Source organism: Fringilla coelebs (genome assembly GCF_963513975.1).
Source record: "Fringilla coelebs genome assembly, chromosome: 11".
Taxonomy (NCBI): domain Eukaryota; kingdom Metazoa; phylum Chordata; class Aves; order Passeriformes; family Fringillidae; genus Fringilla; species Fringilla coelebs.
This window is the reverse complement of record NC_140037.1, coordinates 7,782,217-7,804,380: the sequence shown is the minus strand read 5'-3', so window position 1 is coordinate 7,804,380 and position 22,164 is coordinate 7,782,217. Positions and strand designations below refer to the sequence as shown.

Here is a 22,164-nt window from a genome sequence, read left to right as displayed (position 1 = left end):
TTCTCCCTCATGTCCTTAGGGCCTTCTCCCTCACATCCTCAGGGCCTTCTCCCTCACATCCTTAGGGCCATCTCCCTCTCGTCCTTATGGCCTTCTCCCTCTCGTCCTTACAGCCTTCTCCCTCACGTCCTTAGGGCCTTCTCCCTCACATCCTTACAGTCTTCTTCCTCACGTCCTTAGGGCCTTCTCCCTCACATCCTTAGGGCCTTCTCCCTCACATCCTTAGGGCCTTCTCCCTCACGTCCTTAGGGCCTTCTCCCTCACAATTCTGCCACCCCTCCTGCTTTCCCTTCTCCTCTTGCTGGCTCCTCTCCTTCCACCATCACCCATCTCTGCAGGCAGCTGCGCTGTCCATGGTGTGACGTTTCTGGGGATATTTTGACACAACAGAGACACTCAGCTCTCCCTCTGCTCCTAGCTTTCCTCCATCACGGACAACAAGTCATCCCTCCTCCATTTCTCCTCCCAGTGCCAGATATTTTGGCTCTTTTCCCTGCAGAGGGTCGAGGTTATTGCTGGTGGGGCTGTTGATTGGCCTGCAAAGCTGCTCCCTCAGCAACAGTGAGGCATAAAATATTCCCTGGGGTCAAGGATCTTCAATTCCACCCTTGGGTCCTGTGAACAATCAGGAGAACCACAAGAGGCTGGTGGAGATGAAATATGGAAAATCTTTGGGCACTGTCATGTTCCCAGGTCCAGTTGAGGTCCATTTCTAGGAGAGGAGCAGGCACAGGAAAAGCACAGGGTGGGGGATTTGAGAGCTTCTGGACTCAGCCTGCCAAGCTTGGCTGGTTTAAGTCTTTTCTGGCAATGCTATTTCCTGCTGATGAGGAGATGTGAGGGGCTGGGGGATGCTCAGCCCACAGGAGGACAGCTACACTTCAGGCGTCCCTCTCCATGGACTGATGGGAGACAGGCTCATGCCTGCGCTCTCAGGGGGAAGAGAGGCCAGGGACAATTATTTAGTGGCTCAAGGGAGCAGTTTTCTCCCAACAGGGCTGGCCCATAGTTCCTAGAAGCTGGGAGTGAAGGAATACCCTCACTGCTTTAACAGGGTTTGAAGGCACCCAGTGTATTGCTGTTCCCTGTGACCAAACCCGTCTCTCCTTGAAGCCTCTGGTTTCCCTGCCCCTCACCCAGACCTGCCTCATGCTCTGACCACCCCGTACCCTTCAGCAGAGTCCCTTCCACCCCACAAACACCATCCCCACCGCCCTCATCTCCTTGTTTCTACCCCGTGGTGGAACAGGGGCTTTCAGGAGGCAGCACCAGGTGCTGCTGGGCCCTGGCCTCAGGGAGGGCTCTGGGTGGGGGAGATGATGCCAACCCCTCCATAGTTCTCAGGGGCACCTGGGAGGTGACCCAGGGCAGTGGGGGGATGCTCTGGCTGCAGCATGCTGCAGGCAAACAGGGCTTCCAAATCTTCCCTCTCTCCTTTGAGCATGGGACAGGCTGGCTTTGATTTAAAGGCTCTGCCCAGCAAACACGAAATGTCCCTATTACCTGGCCAGACCTGACCACAGAAATTGGTGCAGTCACATTTTATGAGGGGGAGAGCCGTGGAGATGACATAAAACTGGAAGAGGAGCAGGGTGTAAAGCCATGGCAGGGACTGGGATCCAGTGCAGCAGGAGCAGAGCTGGCTCTGCAGAGCCACGGAGCACAGGGAGCCAGGGGCTGGGCCCAGCAGGTTTTGCTCCCTGATTCCAGCCCCCAGGGCACCCAGGAGAGGGTCCAGCCTGTTCCTGTGCTGACCCTACAGATTTGTGCAGTGCTGGGGCTGGGTTCAGCAGGCACTGCATCCTCCCAGGCTGCGGGATGGATGGGGCTGGGCAGCCCTGGCATTTCATTTGATTTTGCTCTGAATTCCCAAAGTGCAAGCTGCATTTCTCCTCATTCAAGTAAAGAAATAGAATTATGACCATGACCCCCTTCCCTGTAATTGCCTCACTGTTGCCCTTCACCCTTTCTTGTCCTTCCCTTTGCTCATGAGAACAAGGTCCTGGTGGGGAGCACCTTGGTGCTCGTGGTGCAGGGATGCTCACACTATCAGCATGCCTGGCTCCCACCCCAGGACAGGCTCATCCAGGCAAAATTCCTGCAGCATTTCCAGCTGGGCTGACACAAGAGTCTGGAAGCTGGAGATTGTTGGTGTTTCAAGGCCAGGGAAAGGGGTGGAAGTTTCCTTGTAGCACTGCTGTACCCAGAGCTCACCAGTTCTCTGGGCTTTTGGATCAAACCCATTTCTAGGTGAAATCCACTGGGATCATGCCAGGAGGTGTGTAAGCCTGTGTGGCTCCCAGTCCTGTCGTGGAGAGGGTGAAGTTCTCCCCAATGAGTTGTGTGCAGCTGGCACAGCCACAGGACCCACAGGAACAGCATGAAGCTGTGCCAGGGGAGGCTCAGGTTGGATATTAGGAAAAGGTTCTTTCCCCAGAGGGTGATTGGAATGTGGAGCAGGCTCCCCAGGGAATGGTCATGTCCCCAAGGCTGCCAGAGCTCCAGGAGTATTTGTACAATGCTCTCAGGCACAGGCAGGGGTTGTTGGGGGTCCTGGACAGGGTCAGGAGTTGGACTGGATGATCCTTGTGGGTGCTCTCCTGCTCTGATGCGCTGTGATTCTGGGTGAAAGGCACAGTTTGGGCAAAGCCCTGGGGCCTGTGTGTGTGCAGCCCTGCTGTCCCCCCAGGGCTGTGTGGGACTGGACCGAGCTCCAGTTCCAGCATCCTGAGGACGGGACTGTTCTCCAGGACTGCCCTGTGCTGCATCTGGACTGTCCTGCCATCCCTCCTCTGCCTCCCAGCTGGGCAGGGGGGCTGTAAGCCCTCTTTATGGGGGGAGGTGATCCCACCACCCCTGTGTTCCCATCCTGGGAACTCCAGTGAGGGTGAGCTGGGAATGGCCAAGGAGGCACCCTGGAGGAGTGGCAAGTCCTGCTGAGAGCCCTGTGCCCCAAAGGGATGTCATGGAGTTGCCTCAGGGCTGGCCACGAGTAACCAGGGGGTCTGGCAGGACAGGCAGCTGCCTGCCCAAGTGGAGAGGAGTGGAGCAAAGCAGCTGCCTCTCAGCTGCCCATGAACCAGGCTGAGCTGTGCCTCTAAAGCCAGGCTTCAGCTCTCTGTGGCTCAAGGGTGAGGCACCAGGGGCAGGAAGGTCACAGCAGCCAGTGCTGGGCTCCCTGGAGGTGTGGGCACAGCCACGTCCTTCCCAGACAGATTCCCATGGGAGGAATGCAACCCACAAATGTGATGAACCAGTTGGCTTCCCTTCCTCGCTTCCCTGCTCTTTCCTGCTGATTTCCCCATGTTTCCTCCTGCAGCAGAGTTGTTTCCTCCTTGCCATCCTGTCCCCACATCAGTGGCAGTCACCCTGCCCTGTCCCCACCCTCAGCCTTGGGGACTGTCCCAGCTCCACGTCCTGGGGTGCCTCCTCCATTCACTCCTGCCAGTAGAGCAGGAGCAGCTGGGATGCTTTGGGTGTGAAGGCACATGGAGGGACCTGTTCCCATGTACCACCTGCCATGGTGAGGCAGCTCTTGCCCCTCAAAGTTTAAGAGAGCCCCCAGGCTCATCTTAGCGCTCCCACCCTGCCCAGGATGTGGTGCCTCCACAGCTCCAAACACAACTCGTGGCTCCCTAGTCCTCTTTTTTTAAATTTTTTTTGAAAAAGAGAAAGAGAACTCCGCCTAATGCCAAAAGGAGGACAGGCCTGCTGGGGATTGCAGTTCACTTTTTAATTTTGAGATGCCTCGTTAGCTCTGGGCCGAGCTGAGTGGCTGAGAAGCATCAGCCTCTCGCTCTCCTCCCTCTCCCCCACCCCTCTGGAAACCCATTAGGCCGAGGAGCAGGTCAGCTCTCAGGGGTAGAGCTGTGGCAATGAGTGCCATGTGCTCACCTGGGGACCTGGGCCAAGCAGGGGACACCAAAGGGGACAGCTGGAGCCGTGTGGAGATGATGGGAAAATCTGGGAGCAACTCCATGGGAAAGCCACCCTGGTTAGGTGGGGGCAGCCTGAAGGACAGTCCCCTCTGGTGTTTCAGGGGACACAGGACAGGACAGTCCCTTCTTGTGTTTCAGGGGACACAAGACAGGACAGTCCCCTCTTGTGTTTCCTGCCGTCCCCAGGCCCTGGAGGGATGTGGGACAGTGCCAGGGTGGGACATGAAGGGACCAGGACTGGTACAGGAGAGGCCCTGGCACTGAGGGAAGAGGAGGGGACGATGGCAAACAAGTCCAAAGGGTCTGGTCAGGGTTGTGGTGAGGATCTGGAGCAGCCTTCAGGAAGGGTGTGCAGGGAGGAGCAAGATGTAGCCAGGCCTCCAAGAGAGAGGTCTTTGTCCTGGTACTGCAAGACCAGAACAACACAGAGAGAGGGGTTTGGACATCAAATCCCAGGTGGGTGCCATGGGCTGGCCCAGGGGGATGGACAGCCTGGGGGCTGATTTATATAGCACACTAATTCCACCACCAGGTGAGCAGGATGTCCATGATTTAGGGCTGGCTGAGCAGGGGTGCTGCAGATAATGTCTGGGAATCATCTCAGAGCAGCACCCTGGCTCTTGTAAGTGCTCTTAGGCACTCACTTTCAGAAGCATTAGTTCCATAGGAAAAAAAAAGAAAAAGAAAAAGGAAAAAGAAAGCAAACTAAGATGATATTGCCCCAGGGTAGAGAAGGCAATGAAGGAATGGCAGGAAGATCCCACTTGAGCTCAGTGACTCAGCTGCTCTCTGTTGGTGCAACGTTTCCAGCCCAAAACTTTGCAAGAGTTCCAAGCAGATGGCTCTTGATGGTTTTCCAGCATCATTTGCAGGTTTTGGTAGCCAAAAGCAAGGTGAGGGCACTCTCTGCTTCTTGCTGCCAGCCCTCCCAGAGGTGCAGGCTTCCTGGTGTTTCTCCTGGGGGGAATGCAAGTGTCTGGAAATGCCTGGTGAAAACAGAATGGCCGTGAAGCCCTTGGGATTGTACAGTAAATCCTGGGTTTTCATGTCTGGGGATCCAGCAGATTTCCCTGCTCCATTTTTAATTCAAACTTCCCTAAGAAAAATTAGCACTTAAAGGGTCTTGGGTTGAAATGAGCCTGTGTCCTGCTCCTCATCTGCTTTGTGTCATGGATGAGGCTTCCCAGCTCTTGTCACCCTCATTTGGGACGTCCAAACCCCTCTTTGCTGCAACACCTTGGGCTTCCTCCCTCCTGTGCCCTGCCCCTCCTGCTCTCAGCTCCTCTCTGCTCCATCACACCTCCACCTTCCTGGGCACCCAGCCCTGCTCCCATGTCCTGTTTATTCCCCACTATTCCTTCTTCAGTGGCCACTCCAGATTCAGTGGAGCTGGGGGTGAAATCCTCAGCCTTTCCCTGTGTAACAGCATCACTTGAAAGCCAGAATTGTAAAAATAAATGATTGCTGATGCATAAAGTGTTGCAGTGAAGCATCGTCAGTAGTTCAGGGCTCCAAAACTGGCGGGGCTGAGAGGCTGCACCAGCTGGCACGGCTGCAGCAGCAGGGGATGGGGTGCTTGGGTTATTTCCTTGGCCCACCAGCCCTGGGTGCCTGGGAAACTGCGGCTCTCAGTGCTCCTGTGCTGGAAGGAATGGGAATTTGGTTTCTTCCATGGTCAAGGCTGGCGGTGCTGTTCAAGCCTTCCCGAAAATGTTCCTGTTTTCCACTGCATGTCAGGTGGTGGTTTTTTCCAGGCAGCTAGATTGCTTTGGATTTTTGAAGGGGAGAGGGGGGGAAATTTTAGGAAAAATGATTCAGAATTTTTTGAGAACAAGCCAAAACATGTATATGCTGGTTTTTTTTTCCCTGTCCTAAAATGTTGGGGGATGAAAACCTACTGCAGGGCTGGCCCCTGTGCATGGGGATCAGGCATGTCCCCAGGGCCACCAGCGACCTGGCTGGAACAAGGGCTGTGTCCCTACTGCCTCTGGTGCTAAGGCAGCACCTCAGAGCAGTGATGCTGCTGCAGGAGAACCAGGATATGGGGCTGGAAAAGAGCAGTGGGCGCTGGTCCTGGGCTGCCTGTCTGGGGGGCCACAGGAGCTGATCACCTGCCTTTCTAAGCTTTAGTTCTCAACTTTCCCCTCCTCTTCTGTGGCAAAAAAAAATGTTGAAATATCAGAGCAGCTAGATTCAATTTTCCTTTTTCTTCTGAGATGCTTTGAGCCAGCCCTTTTGGGGCAGGGAACTGAGATTTGGCAGGAAGACTCTGGTCCCACCAGGGACAGCTCCTTCCCTGCTTGCAGGAGGACTTGCCCAGAGCTGGGCACAGGGTGAATGTGAAGTGATGCACCTCACAGAGCCTGACTCCACCAGGAAGCGTCACCCTTCTGTCCCCACACCATGGCTGCAGCTCTGGGTTTGAAAGCAGAGGGGTAATTATGGATCAGGCTGGGGAAAGGAGTTGTTAGAGGAAGGAGAGACAGAAGCTGTCTGGAAAGTCTGTAAACCCCAGTGTCACTCCAGGCAAAAGGAAAGGTGAATACTTACTAGGGCTGTCAGTAGTCCCACTTTCCTCCCTGAATAAAAAGCATTAAGAAAAGGCCATTCTTGGTCAGTAAAACTGGCTGCAGCTGTGCAGCCCTCACTTCTTCCCCAGTTTATGTGACTTCTGGCTCCAGACCATGGGTCACATCCTCTCTAGGGCTAATCCAGAAGGAAGATGACAACCTCCTGCTGTTGTGTCTTACTTCATTAACTGAAGTGGCAGGAAATGAAAGGATCCCGTCCTTCTTGGGACATATGTGGATGTTAACACATTGCCACATGATGGAATTTCTATTTTTTTCACTTTGCTCTTTTTATACAAAATACATGCTGCGAAAAGGACTTGGAGGCTGTAAAGTCAGACACACAAGGCTTCAGAAAAAGCCAGAATTGGGGTTTCTCCAGGGATCTATGTTTGGTCCCCTTGTGAAGTGCACCAGGAGGCAAGGTCCAAGAGTTGCCTCCTCCTGAGCAGCCCTGCAGAGCACATCAAGGTGCCATTTACACATGGAGCTGATTTTTTTCCTTCCCTTCCCTCCAGAGGGGACAGGCTGGGGACATGGCAGTGGGGACAGCTGAGGTGGCCACAGCAGGTGATTGGGGTGGGTTGAGGTGATTGTCTGGTGCAAAGGCTGGGAATGAGCACCCAAAGTCCATCTTGGACTCGTGCTTTCCTGGCTGTTCTGTTCTCAGACCGGCTCTCTGCACAGCCACAGCTGGTTTTATGACTGCTGTCAAGCACAGCAGTACAGTAGGAGCGTGTTCACACCTCTCCCCCAAGGAGCCAAAGGCATCCCCTGCTGAGGGGTGCCCAGTGAGGGGGTGATTCTCCAGGATGCTCAGCAGCGCTGGAGGCAGGCAGTGCCTGTTTGGAGCACAACTCCTCTTGATTTCAGCCTCAGCTGTGAGTGCTCAGCCTCAGTGCCCCGAGAGAGACACACAGAGGTCACTGAAATCTGGGAGCTCCAGGTGACTGGGGTGGGACAGAGCACACAAAGCCATCTTCCCCTTCCTGTGGCCTTCCCCTCACTCACTGCAGAGTGGGCAGGACACTGTCAGCACTGCCCTCCTGCAAATCCATCCTCTATCAATCAAGGAAAAGGAACGAGCAAGGATGCTGTGGACAGTTTAATTAAGAACTGGCTCCGTAACACCCATTCAGCAGTGGGCATCCTTCCACCTAACCTTCATCCATTTTGTTTTCCTCACAATTTTCTTCTTGAGGGCAATAATATTTTAGGATATTAGACCAGTCCCTTCCTCCAGTGTGACAGAGCTTGTGAACCTCTTGCTGCACATTGAACACCCTTGTGCATTCAGGTGTGGCCACACTTATTATCCTCCTTTCAAGACAGAGTCTCTGGCACAGAGCAGTGGAGGCAGTTTTGGGGGAAGACAGCAATGGAGATGAGTTCCCCTGAGGCTGGCCTTGGGTTTCTGGGCAAGCTGTGTGCCTGCCACAGAGCTGTGCCTGCTTTTCAGGATTTGGTGTCCTGTGAGGAGCATAAAGTTTCACTGTCATCCATTTCCAACTGGAGCTGGAGGAGATGTTGATTCTCATGCCCAAGCCTGTGTGGGATAAATGCAATTGGTTACTCTTCTCCTTCTTTTTCCCCCTTGGCTGGTGCAGCCTCTCCCTTCAGCTCTGCTCAGCTGCTCTTCCACTCCATGGCAGGGCCCTGGGCTGGCAAGGACCCCTCAGAGAACTCTCTTAAAACAAAGACGTCATCATCATTTTAACTAAGCTTTTATTCCAGGAATTTTGCCTCCACCCTTAGTCATAGATTTTTTTACATCAAGATGCAATACATTTGAGTTACTAATTAGTAGAATAATTCCAATACTTCTTAATTAACTGACTAAAAGCAGATTGTTCTTTATAGCCAGATTTGCCACATCACCTGGACCCATGTTCCTCCTTGACAAACATCTACGTAACACTCCCCATTTCTGAGATTATTCCTGCCAGCAAACTTGCCTTCGAGGGACTGCCACTGAAAGCACAATGTGAAAGGAGTGTAAAATCCATTAGTACAAGTCCTTTTGATTACTCAAAATATATTCTCACCGCCCTGGAGCTGTTCATCAGAGCAGCTTTACATACCTGCATTGTTCGTCTCCTAAAACTCCCAGTATCCCAGTTAGGCAGAGAGGTATTTTTAATCCATGTAACATGAAACAGAAAAGCCAAGGAATGTGCTGCAGTTGTGCTGCTGTGTGAAAGAGACTCTGTGTGTGCATGTCACTTTTCTCACCTATGTCTGGTTCAAAGAAAAAGAGTTGGAGGCTGCTACAGTGTCAGGGTGGCTGGATGTAAGAGGGTTTTTTGGTGGTACTGACACTGTCTGGTCTGAAAAACCCATTCTTGCAGAGACCCCTTGCTGGAGGTTTTTATATCTTGATATTTCATGTGAAATATCATGCACTTGTTCAAGCGTGACCAGAAACATGGACGAGAGAAAAGATGTGTTTAATGAAGGCATGGGGCCTTTCAGAGGAATTCACATCTCATGGGTGAGAAAGGGCAAAGTTGGGTGGTGGAGCCCTATAGGATGAACAGAATGGTCAGTAGAACAGGTTTTCTGAACATCCAGGGATTGATCCTGTTCTCATGGAATGGAAGGAAGCAGAGCTTTTCTCCTTTCCTGCTGGGATATGGGAGCTCTGCTGTTTGCTTCAAGCAGGCTGGGTTGGGCAGCACTGATCACACCATTCCTATAGGCTGTTTTTCTGGTTGTGGCATTTATCCCTGGTTCTCTGCCATAGCTAAAACCTCTTTTGTTCCCTCTGATCTTTCCTCCCTCCCCTTCCTGTTTCTCCTGTTCTTTGCAGTCCTGCAGGAATTGTGCTGTTAAATAATTGTGCTTGTGACAGGGGTGAGCCTCAGCCCAACCCATCATGTCCAGAATTCCCCTCCCTAGACCTCAGGACCTCTTAGTTCAACTCTGGGATGACTCTGAGTGCAGTTCTAGTTGGAAGAGAGACTCTGTAAAATTACATCTTGTTGTTCCATATTTATTCTCCCTCAGTGGTTTCCATGTCAAACTTGCTCAGTTTACCAGTCAAAACAAGATATTTCTACCTGCCAGCTCTGCCAGCTCAGCCTGGGCTCTGGAAATCAAGCTGTGCTCTCTCTGCCCTGGACATCATCACTCACCAGAAAGGATTCTCAAACCAGGGCTGAGCTGGATGTGATGTTGAGTGTGCACAAATAGAATTTGTTCCTGGATGGAATTAGGGCCTCTGTGTGACAGATATCAGCAAGGCTCCTGAGCTGTGCAAATATTGACTAACAAATCTCCCCCACCACCTGGGGGAGGATGGGCCACCACTGGGGCCATTTTACACCCTGTGGACACCAAAAAGGGGAAGATTTTTGGTGATGATGGTGAAAATCCACAGCAGCACCAGGAATGGCACTGGTAAGCTCTGCTTCCTGCTGTTCTCTTTATTTGTGAGAACAGACCTAGCACCTCCTGAGCTCTGGGCCATTTCTTGGTCACCAAAGTGTGACCTTTCCTTCAGCTGTGGTGTCCTGTGGAATCCCCACAGGGAACAGGCAGGTGAGCCCTCTTCTTGCTGTGGAGAAGTGTCATGGTATAGCCATTGGAAAGGCTCTTAATTAGTGGGCATTAATCTTGTCCACAAATAGTTCCCCTTCTGATGGGTGAAGCAGAAGGACTTTCCTCAGCACCGCTTCAGAGAAAAACAGAAATTTTGTAAATTTGATCATTGGTAAAATGTTTAAAAAACCACTACACGTGGCAGAAAATATATTTACTGTGTATGATCATGTCATAGAGTAGGAAAATGGGGAAGGGTGTCCTGCACTGCTTTCAGCTTTCACTCCTGTACTTCTGTAGTGAATCCCCCAGGGGCTGTCAGCAAGGAGGGGACACCAGAGCCTTCCCTGTCCCCATGTGAGGCTCCACTGGGAGCCTGCTGTGCCATTCCAGCCACTAAAAGCCATGGTGGGCTTTTATGTGTGACACAGCCCAAGAGCAGGGAAGAAATAGGGTGACTCCCTTGGTTCCTGGGACACTTTGTCACCCCATGCTCACATTCAGGACAGTCAGCTGAGCTGGGAGAGCACCAACGTGCCCCTTCCTCTTCCTGCAGAGCCAGGATAGGTTTTCTGGCCAGCAGATCTCTCCAAACACATCCCCTCAGCTACCTGGAGCAGTTCTGACTCCTCTTACACTCTGTGAGATGATTCCTGCTCCCTTTAAGGAGCTTGGTGCTGGTGACACCACACCAGGTGACATCTCCAGGCCAGGGCAACCTTGTGCCAGGGGAAGAGCCATACCCAAGGGCTGCACTGGGTAGTTCAATTGGTGATGCACAAAAAAGGGGGTGCCCATGGCACTGGCAAAGCTCTGGGTGTAAAATCAGAAGCTGTCAGGCTAGGAGAGGAGGCCACCCAGGTCCCACATGTCACCTGGAGAAGGTCTGCAGGAAAGGCCACTCTCCTGGCCTCTGGAGAAGGATCTCAGCTTGGCTGAAAATTTTTGGAAGTGAGGGAGAGGGTAGGCTATGAGCTGAATTCCTCTTATCCTCCTTTCACAGCAAAAATAGAACATTTATCACAAGTTCCCTACATGTTTTTCTTCCCTATTGCACACTAGCTCCTTGCTAGTATTTGAAGCTCCAGAAAAAAGAAATTGATGAGTACTCAAGTTAATAATGTGTGCTTATTGTGTTGATGAATTGCTGGAGATGAATATATATGTAAAAGCTCTGCAAGATTCACTCATCCATGCATCCTGAGTGAAAGCAATTATTTTGGTGAGCAAATGGGACTTAGTTTTATGTCTTAATAAAAAGGTTCTGGGCTAAAAGGCAACTTTTGTTCCGGACATTATTGCAAATCAAGCTTTACTGAAATAATGGAAACACCAGCACAGGGGGCAATCTTTCAGAAGTGAACATCCTGGAATCCTTTTTTCCACTAAGCTCTTTCAGTTCTTGGTCACACCAAATTTCATAAGATCTTCCCTGTTTCAGACTGTGGAGAAAGGGCAGGACCACCTGAACAAAGCAGATCAAGAGCCTCAGAGACTGAGGGATGAAAACTTGTCATCCCATGGATGACATTTGGAAAGGGGGAAGCTTGTTTTTATGTGTGTGCTTTGTTTCTCGTGATTCCTAACTGAGATATGAATTTAATGTGAATGTAATATTTTCAGACCTGACTGACTCCATTTTTTCAATACCTGCCCTGTAAATTGTCCCAAACATAAGCCTTGGGCATGGTGCAAGTTTAGCACCAGGTGCCAGTCTGGCCATCTTGTTCCTTTTGCTTTTTCCCCAGATGCTGGGGATGTCCAAGTGGATCCAATCCAGGAGTTACATCCTTTAAAGGCAAGAGTCTGTAAACAGAGATGAGGAGGTGTGACTAACTCATAAAAAAAATTTGAAAACAGGGAGGAAAAAAGAGAAAACACCTTGTTGTTGTCACTTTGATAAAAATGACAAGTCCAGGTATTTTGTTGTTGTTACAAACACTTCTAAGACAGAGAAAGGGATTTGATGTGAACAGAGGAGCTTGTGTTAACCCATTTAAATTAATTTGGCTCAGCTCATTTGCAGCTAAGGGGATTAGATGGCTCAGGATTTGGTAATGTGAGAGTGTTTTCCCAGACAGGTCACATCCCACAGTCCAGGCCAGGTCTGCAGATGCTTTGGGGGAGAATATTTCCAGTGCACACAAGAGAGAGGCTCCTGCATAGAGAAAACATTTATTGCTCACGTGCCAGGAAAGCCCCAGCACTGAAAAGCTGGGTCAGCACCTTTGTGCCCTGAGTGGGCTGGTGAGAAATGAGACTTTCCAAGGGGCAGCTGGGGAGAAAATTCCACAGCTGCCAGGCAGGGAAAACTGCTCAGTGACCTCACCCTGTGGGCCATGCTGGCAACCTGGCCTGAGGGGTGGAGTGGTCCATGGAGGGAGGGAGTGGCTGGATCCGGTGGGGTGCCGTGGGGTGGGATGGAACAGGATGGGATGGGATAGGATAGGATAGGATAGGATAGGATAGGATAGGATAGGATAGGATAGGATAGGATAGGATAGGATAGGATAGGATAGGATAGGATGGGATGGGATGGGATGGGATGGGATGGGATGGGATGGGATGGGATGGGATAGGATAGGATAGGATAGGATAGGATAGGATAGGATAGGATAGGATAGGATAGGATAGGATAGGATAGGATAGGATAGGATAGGATAGGATAGGATAGGAGTCCCACACACAGCAGCACCACCCATGCCATCGGGGGTGGTTTGGCTGTGAGGAGGAGGGTGGTGCTGTGGTTTTCCAGGTATTTTGCTGTACTCCTACCTCGTGGCTCTGCAAGGAGTGTTGTGATGCTAGGGGAGGGATCCCAGCACTTGGGATTCAGCCCTAAACCTGCTTTAAAACCTGTGTGCCTCTGTGGGCTTTGCAGTACCAGAACTGGTACAGAGATGGGACATTTGGCATTGTGAAGAATATTTTTGAGGCTGTGATGTGTCCTGGGGGTTGGTCTGCTCAGAGACTGACCTGGGGAGCTGGAGATGGGGCAGCTGCCTGTGGTGTGTTCTGGTGCATGGTCAAATACCCTTACTTTTGCACCTAGGAGTTCAAAACCTCTCCTGTCTGTGTGCAATCCTTTCTGAAGAGGTTTCCCCTTCAAAAGCAGGTGCTGGGCTGGGAAAGGAGGAGCAGGAGGGTGCCAAAGGCTTCTGAGCCTGCCTCAGCTGAAGGAGCAGAGTCTCTGGCAGTGCCCTGGCTAGCTCTAGGAGATGGGACAAACACAAACTGAGTAAAAGCAGCAGGACTGGGCTGTTCCTGAGTCCACCAGAGCTTCCCAGGCAGGCAGAGCTGTGCCCCAGGGCTGCTCTGGCAGGGCCCCTGCAGAGATGCAGTTGCCTGCCAGGATCCTGACAGAGGTAGGAGGGAAGTCTTCTCAGGTGGAGCGATGTGGGGGTGGCTGATGAGCGTGGGCACAATGCTTCACGCTGCTGCTGGGGAGAAGAAGCCTGCCTTGTGTTGCTTTGCTGTCAGTCTACAACAGGCACTTGCTTGGCAAGCCCCACTCTCCTCCTGCTACTACTCTTGGTGGAGGAGAGCTGGAGGGACCTGGGATGTTCAGTGTCTCTGCTTTCCTGGGATTTGCTCAGTGTAAACACAGGGAAATGTGGTATTTCATAGTGGCAGCTCTGCAGAGAGGGATCCTACAGGGGAACACCAAGTGTGTGCCCTGCAGGCTTCAGAGCCTCAGAGCTGGTCCCTGTGGGTGCCCTGGGGACACAGGGAGGGCAGGTGGGCCATCCTCCAGGAGGCTGGAGCGCTGCCTTCATCTGCCACGGGTCAGGTCTGGATCCACCTTCTGCCATGTCTCTGCTCCAACAAAGACTCCAATGGCAGTGACACCCCTGCAAAGCAAGCTGGCCGTTGTCTCAGCTGGGCACTCCCAGCTTTGAGGGATGGAAGGGAGCTGGCACTCAGTCCTCTTGGTAAAGTTGCTCTTATGGAGTTAATTGCTTGGACTCCCTGGTCAATGCCAGGGTGATAATGGTGAGATCTGGTGAGGTGATGCAGTTGTGTGTTTCTAAATTAGAGCTTGACAAGCTTGAAAACTTCATTTCGTCTTGCTGTGCTGTTACCTCACCAAACTTGCATCACCTGGGCAAGAGATTCACAAGCAGAAGCTGTTGGAAGACTGTTTTCATCACTGAGGATGAAACAGCTTTAAAAATCTATCTTCTAAAGATTGACCTAGGCCTCTTCGAAGAACAGATGATGTTCTGAGTAGTCAGCAACTGTTTTTTAATGCTGAGAGCCGTGTGTGTGTTTGTGTGTGTACAGGTGCTCTGCTGGACTGGGTCCACTGGCAGTCTAGATGCTGTCAGGCTTGGTGTCTACTCTCTTGTTCCATTTTTAAGCCTGTACATTTGAGACTTTGTTTTTATTCAGCTTGGGTAGCTGTCTACCAACATCTTTTAAAATCAACCTTGATTTAGCTTCCTCTGTAATCCTTCAATCCCTCTGGGACAACCTTTACACTGTTTTTGCAGCCAGCTGATTGTTCTCTCTCACTTCCAAATTTCCATGGGATATTTGCAATATCCCACTCTAATACCCACTAATCCATTAAAAATACCCATGAGATAGATTAGGTAAGCCACTGTGCCTCACAGATTGTGCTCCTTAACTCTCTGCTTCCCCTAGAACAGCCACAGAACGGGTGCTGCATCTGCCCTGGGAAAGCACTGTTCCTCCAGAAGGATCCCTCAGCACTGGCTCAGGAGCAGGCACAGTTTGCTTGAGAAAATGTTCTGTGACTGTTCAGGTCTGTAGGGAGGCTTCATGTGACAACAGGCTGGGACTGTGGCTGCTGTTATCCAGGTTAAGCTGTGTGTTTGCAAAGAGCATCTCAGGGAGCAGTGCTGGCAGGAACAGAGGTCAGCCCTGCCTGTTCTGCAGGGCTGTCACTCCTGGCTCCTCACTGAACAGGAGCCTCAATGCTTGCACCACGGTTGTGTTTGGACATTCCAAAAGTCTGCTCAAGAGCTGTGCTGTGGTTTTACCCTTCCTTAGATGTTCCATCCTACCTTTGTGCTGTCCTTGATATCCTGGTGAGAGGTTCCTCCAACTTGCCATTTTCCTTGGGAAGTCCCAACTATTCCCCTTTCTTAAATAAATATTTCAAGTTCAGTTGTCTGACTGGATGAGGTGGCAATGCCAGGATGCCAGGAGAGGACAATGGGACAGGCTGGAAATCCTCATTATCCTCCTTGCACAGGGTGGTGTTGTGCTTGGTGTGGTATGGATGGATGGAAACCACACCAGGGTTAGGCAAAATCTCATTCTATGCATTGGCTCAGTGGTGTAAAAAGGGGCCAGGCACTCCCTAAAGGAGTTTAGGAAAATGTAGGAAACCTAAGAAATACCAAGGAAACCTAAGAAATACCCAAGAAATTGTTTTCTACCAGACCTACTTGGAGAGAAGCTGCAATCTCCATGGGAACTAGTGGTGGTAGATATCCTTCCTGCCCCTGCAGAGCCATGAATCCATGGGGAAAGAGCAGGCATTGACATCCCCAGACACCCTGGAGGCCAGGACCCTGTCTTTTAGCTCCAAAATTTCTCGGAGAAATTCCCCAGCAGTGACAAGTCCCTCATAAAACCTGTCCCCCTCAACAAAAAAGCCAATGCCATATTTGCTAACTTGCCTTGAGACCATCTCTCCTTCTGGTATTGTACAACAGTATAAGGCCATGGAGGGTTTTGCCCTTTTAAATCCAAGAGATTCCTTGGGGTAACCTGCTGGGAGTAGAGGGAGAGCTCCAATATCAGCCTCTGAATGCGTTTGATGTTTTTGATTGTTGTGCTAAACTCGGCAGAAGAAATGCACAGCACTGGCTGTGTTTGGGGGAAGAGATCATGGAATAAGAGTGGAAAAAACCAAGTGGGAAAAGGATTGGAAAGTGTTAAATGGATGTTTAAACCTGGATTTTATTGGGAAAATTTGAGTTGGTTCTTAAGGGACCCTGCTGAACTCAGTGCTTCTAGATGTCACTGCAAATCAGAGGTGCTGGATGAAAGTGGTTCCCAGAACATTTCTGCTTTCATGATACATGGTCAGCTTTTCTTGTTCCTCAAGCAACGTTAACACTAAACTGAGTTTGTGCTTGATGCTGTACATAAGCTGAAATAAAAGGAAAGGAACAGGAAAATCATTGTTGGGAAACTTCTTTGTGATTTGGTTTGTGTAGCCTGCTGGGCTGGCATTTTTTAGATGTTCTCTCATTGCTGTAGCAGAGCCTTGGTCCTGAGATCTGTAAGCACAGCTATTATGCAGACAGCAATTTGTGAGCTCCTCTTGCAATCTTCCTGTGTGCTGAAAACCCAGGAGCATTTCCATTCTGCCTGCATTGGAGGGTAGTAAATTTGAGTGTCCTGACAACAGCCTGGCCTCTGAGTTATCTTTTGGGTGGTTTCAAAAAACTACAGCACAGGACTAATTAGTCCATCAGCCAAAAATGATTCAAGGCTATCTGTTTTGGGAGGGCCAGGGGGAGATTTATGAAGAGGATGAATGTTTTCATCCTGGCAGCAGCTCCTCAGCCAGCGACAAGCCCGGTGCTGGATGTGCTGCCTTCCGCACCTCCAATTACCTGGGAGCTCTTGGCTCCCAACTAACCACGTCTGTCAGGCCTTGTGTAACCAGCCCATGACGTGGGCCTGGCTCTGAGCTGTAAACACAAAGCCAGGCTGCCCCCAGGTCCAGTGCTGGGAACAAAGCAGAGGAGCAGCCTGGGTGAGCCATTTTCTGCAGAAAGGACTGGTGAATTCTGAATGCCCCTGCCTCGTTGAGGAGCGTGAAGACTGGAGGGAAAAGTCCTGGCAGTGGAATGACAGGCTGAGATTGCCCCAAGTGCTGGTCCTGTTGGGTGGGGGGTCGTTGAAAATGCAAGAGAAGCATTGTGGTGCCATGGTCCTTCACCAGCAAACCTGGTCCTCCTCCTGCCTGCCTGCACCAACCTTCTGTGCAGAAACACTTCCACAAGGTTGCAGGGCAACCTTGTCTGGGACTGGCTGGTTTGGGGCTGCCCTTCAGCTTCTGGAGGGTTTGGAGTGAGGAGCAGGGCTTTGCATGGGTGGAATCTCATGCCTATGGGTGTTTACCGTTGCAGGGTAAGGCACAGACCTGTTCTATATGTAGGTTTAGTAACTGAAGCCTCTAATTTTCTCTGGTTGGCTTTGTTTACTCAGCAGAAGACCTAAAAGCAGCCTTCCTGCTGCTGCAGGGATCTCGGAGACTGGTGATGCCACAGGCAGAGCGCAAGCAGGGAATGCTGAGGCTCATGCACAAAGCTGTCTTGAATAATTTCTCCTCTTGTCCAGAGGAGACAGGGCTGTGCTCGCTCCTGCTGCACGTATGATGCACTCCAGTGGCAGGAGCTCAGCTGACCCTTTGCCATCTCCAACCTCCTCCACAGAGTGAGCAGGTCCCAGGACGGCTGCAGAGGGTTTGGAGATGTTTCTGTGGTTTTAGGAGGATTCTGTACAGGAGAGGTTGCTTTTTCTTTTGTCTCCATGAGTGTGTCATTGCTTCAGTGGCTGGTTTGTGGATACCAGGCTTTAAAATAGAGATGTAGACAAATTGGCAAAAGGCCAGAGGAGAGCAGCACTAATTGTCAGAGCTTTAGAAAACATGACCTCTGAGGAGAGGTTGAAGAAATCAGGTGCATTTAATCTAGACAAGGCAGTATGGCTGGGGGAGGGAGGGGGATGTCATGGTTTCTCAGAACATAAAAGCTGTTGTTAAGGAAGGATGATTGATTTATTCTTTCGCTGTCGTGGAGGGGGGGGAGAATGATGAGACCAAACTACATTTAAACTGCAGAGAAGATTTGGTTTGGATATCTAGGAAAAGCCTTCAGTGCAGTGAAATGTGGGAAGGTATTGTTCAGGGAAGCTGTGAAATTTCTGACACCCTGTTAATGCCTTTGTTCCTGTAGTTCAGACTAAAGGGTAATTTTCAGGCTGATCCCTGTCCCTCAGCACTGCAAACCCTGGCTCTGCCAGCAGGGCCAAGTCCACGTGGTCAGGAATGCAGGAACCAGGAACCTTGAAGCACTGGCTGCAGTTCATAACAATGATGTGGCTTCAGTGGACCATAAATGCAGCTCTGTTCTCCTGCCCACTAGTTTGGAGTCTCTTTGGCTGTGTCTGAGTTGCAGTTGGATATCTGAAGGCAGAGGAACCTGAGCTTGCTTTAGTGTTGACTTCCTTGGCTAGGAGTGAAGAGGGGACAGCTTGGACCTCAGCCCCGGGCAGTTGCCTGAGTGATCACCCCCCTGAATTTTGTGCTTTTGTCTTCAGTGAGCTCTGAACCAGGCTGAGTTCTGGGAGAGATGTCCCAGTCCAGGCTGCCATCACCTCTGGCTGGAGTGCAGGCACACACAGGCTTGGAAACACAACCTTTCCTCTACACCTGGGCTGAGTTATTTCTGTTAGCAACGTGACTCCAGGTGCTGGGGTTTGATGCATTATAAAATAAAATGTGAAAGTAATAACTGGTTGCTGGGAAAATATTGCAGATTAGCACAACTTGTTCTCTACCTTGACTGTGTTTATATTTGACAAGTATCACTTGCAAAAAAAAGGACAGGTTTTATTATAACTCTTTTGTCTGCTTCCCTTCCAACTTCCTGAGTGCATTATTCTCGGGCATCAAACTACTTTCAGGACAAAATGTTGGTGAACTCTCCAGTGGTGGTGAGAAACAGGGATGTGTGAAGGTGCCATTCACTGGTAAAAGTGGCAGAATTTCTCACACTCCCTCACTCGTGATCTTGCTTATAAATCCTTCCCAGGCAGAAGCTTTTTCTTTAAGGGGAGGAAGTCTAGTTCTTTGTACCCACTGGCAAGGCACAGATAAAAGCATGGGCCTTTTATATCAGGTTTACTTCTTTTGCCCTGTCTTGGATCCACAATTGCAGAGTTCTGTCTCTTCTGGACAAATCTACAGATGACGTTATCCCATATTTGAAATACCCTACTTTTGTATCCCTCTTGCCTGAAGCTATTAACATTGGCAGAATTGATGTCCTTTGTTTATTTTTCTGTACTACTTAAAGTCTGAATGTTGGGCACCAGCTGGCCTGCTTTTCCATTGGGCTGCACTGAGAGTCAGGACATATTTTAGTGTTGGCTGTATCCATGCTCCTGAATGCCTGTCCTGAGCAGACTGGGAGCCAGCGGGGCTGGAGAAGGTGAAATGGCTTCCCTGGCATCAAGATGTAGTAGGTGCAGTAAAGGCAGGGCTTGCATTTTGTTGTTTTGGACAGTCACACACAGGAGCCCACCGGCTGCACACCCCAGGGCTTGCAGGTGGGCAGTGGAGCCTCCCAAATTCTCTGATAGATGGGATGTGGAGGAGTTGGCAGTGCCAAGAGGAGCCCTGCTGACTCTGCAGGGAGCTGATCCCTCCAGCCCAGAGCTGCTCCTGGAGCTGGGAGAGGGGAGCTCTGGAGCTTGTCCCTGGCTCTGAGTCACTGCATGACCCCGGGCACTCAGATGCCACGGTGATGAACACAGCACAACTGTCTGCATGCATAGAATGGACTGCACAGGCTCTGGGTTTGACAGATATCTGTGTATCCCCACTGCCAGTGCTCCCCTGCTCCAACCACCCAGCCTGCTCTCGGTGGGGGAAGAGCCCTGGTTGGTGCTGGGGAAGGAGGGCATGCACAGCCACAGTGGCACAAGCACTGGTGGGGACAGACTGGAAGCCAAGCAGGCAGTAGGGCACTCTTGGAGGGAGCAGCACTGCATGGCAGAAAGGCTCTGGAATGGGAATGTGGCTTCTGCCAGGCTCCTCTGCAGCCCTGTGCATGGCCCTGACTCTCCTCCTGTAACTAATTAGCCTGCAAGATCCTCAGGGCAGCTCTGACTTCCTCCTCCTGCTATGGCTTCTATCACAAGGCCCTGATTTCAGGGCAAAAAAAAGACAAACTATCAAAGTGAGACTTCCTTAAAAGCTTTGCTGTGCCTGTGTCAGCCTCTGGCACAAAGAGGCTGCGGGAGGATCGTGTCTCCCTGGCGTGACTGTTGGTTATTTTCCCACCTGGCTCCCTTGTGAAGGATGAAGGCACGAGCACAGCTAAGATGTGTCTGGGAGTGTGGCTGTGATGGCATTTTCAGAGGCTCCACGAGGTCTCCTGAGCTCCCCTGCCTCGGGCACCCTGTCAGCCAGCCCGGGGTGCTGGAGCCTGCACTGCCTCTTTAAGGAGATTTGCATAGCAGGGCCTAATTACAGTGGTTGATTCTGATGTTTTCAGTGTTGTTCATATTCCATTAAAGGATAATGCTGCTTAATTTGCAGCAGAGGGTCTCGGTGAACAGCACACCCAATCACAAGGCACCCCTAATGACACTGCTTCCCTACTTCTGGTAACACATAATTAAAAAATCACTCCATTTCCAGTTGTGTGGTTCTCCCCTCTCCCCCAATTTCCTAATTACTTTCTAAGCCATTTCATGATTATCTGTAAATATTTCAGCACTTAGATCTACTAATGAGTGCATGGAAGAGTTAATACCTTGAGTGGCACAACTGCTTGCCTTTCCCTTTCTAGTGATGCATTGCAAGGGATCATTTTCCACCTTGCATGTATGAGGTAAAGGGGATTTTCTCGGGGTGGGATTGGGTTTGTGCTCTGCCTTTGGGGTTGTGGGCCTGAGCAGGGGAGGGGTAACATGCAAAACTCCACTTCCAGCTGCAGGAGGGTTTTTGCTGGGCTTGGTAGTGGGTGTGTATCTAATTTTAAATTTTTACATGGCCTAAACCCCACAGTAAGGACTGTCCTGTTCTCTAATCCAAGCTCTGCTCTGAAAAGCCACCCTACAAATGCTGCTTTTTCACTTCATAGATCTGTTTCCTGTACTTGTCTTGTGCCTTGGGTGTTCAAACTCACTTGGGACTTTCAGACTGAGTACTCAGAGCCAGCAGAGTGATGGAGGAGTGAGCTGGAGCATGTTTCCTTCCCGTGGCTTGCATGGCCTTGGGTGCTGAGTTCTGTGCATGGTCAATCAGGACCACCTTGTGCAAGCCCACTAGGAGCCTGCTGATGGTTTCTGAAGGGATTATTTGGAATAACCAGAGATAATTGTGTTACTAGGGGGTAATTAACTTCCAGAATTAAAAAAAACTATCAAGCTTAGGCTGCGCTGCTCCTTGGGGTGAGTCTGTAAGTCTGGGAGTGAGAGAAATCAAATCACTTGAGCACATTGATACTCAGGGAATGTGGGACTGCTTAAAATCAAATCCATGCATTTCTAGGCAATTCCTATATTGCAGATAAGAGAGAAGGACTTAAATGTGGTCCTAACCCAGCCTATTTGTGTTTCAGGTAACCCTGTCACAGTGGGAATGAGCATCCACATCTCCAGCATTGACCAGATCTCTGAAGTCAACATGGTAAGTTGGAAAGAGAGAGAAAAAGAAAAAAGAAGTAAAGGGGAAAAAAAAACAGCTATAAAATGTTCTTCCATTTTCTGGCTGAGATTTACTCCCAAGGCAGTGGTTTCTTGGAGGCATCTGGATCTCTGCTGGTGCCTCTGGAGCTTGTGCCCTCTCATCTCACCCAGAGTAGACTCTTATCCCTTCTATGCTGGTGGCAGGGACATGTCCCCAAGTCAGAAAAGCTTATGCCTTAAAAAAGCAAATGTGAATTGTATTTTTTTGGTTGATACAAAGGTGGCTTTATGGTCAGTCTGTCCCTACCAAGTTAAAAACAGTGAGTTTTCATTTGCTGATGGTAATTCAACATTTCCTTGGAGATCTGTGCTGGAAAGAAAGGCTTCTAATGGAAATTTGGTTTTGGGTGGCATTGATAGATTGGAGCTTTTCATACCACTGTGAATAAACAAAAAAAAAGGTACTTATTTTAAAAAATTATCTGCTCAGGTAGCAATAGTTTGGGGTGAAATCTGTGAAATTTCTTGATTACTTTGCTCATGGTTTATGTTCACATCCAGAGACTGTCCCTCAGAAGCCCTCAGCACCCAGCAGAGGACATAGATTGTGTTGTAATTGCCTGAACTTGCCTTTCTCCCTCCTGTCCAGAGGCTTTTCCTCCAGACTCTGCTCCTTTCCCAGGGCTGAGTGCAGGGGGAGGCTGGTGGGA

The 22,164-nt window shown here is 50.4% G+C and overlaps 1 protein-coding gene across 2 annotated transcripts in view; it reads left to right on the top strand.

Annotated features, from left to right (window-relative positions):
* Positions 1–22,164, top strand: part of LOC311157826 (gamma-aminobutyric acid receptor subunit beta-4) — a gene marked incomplete at its 3' end in the record, with an annotated part of 75,363 nt that overhangs the window by 5,316 nt on the left and 47,883 nt on the right. For both annotated transcript variants that reach the window (XM_084212801.1, XM_084212800.1), the window contains exon 3: positions 21,388–21,455. In XM_084212801.1, coding sequence (XP_084068927.1) covers positions 21,388–21,455 — 68 coding nt within the window. The remainder of the gene's footprint in view (positions 1–21,387; positions 21,456–22,164) is intronic.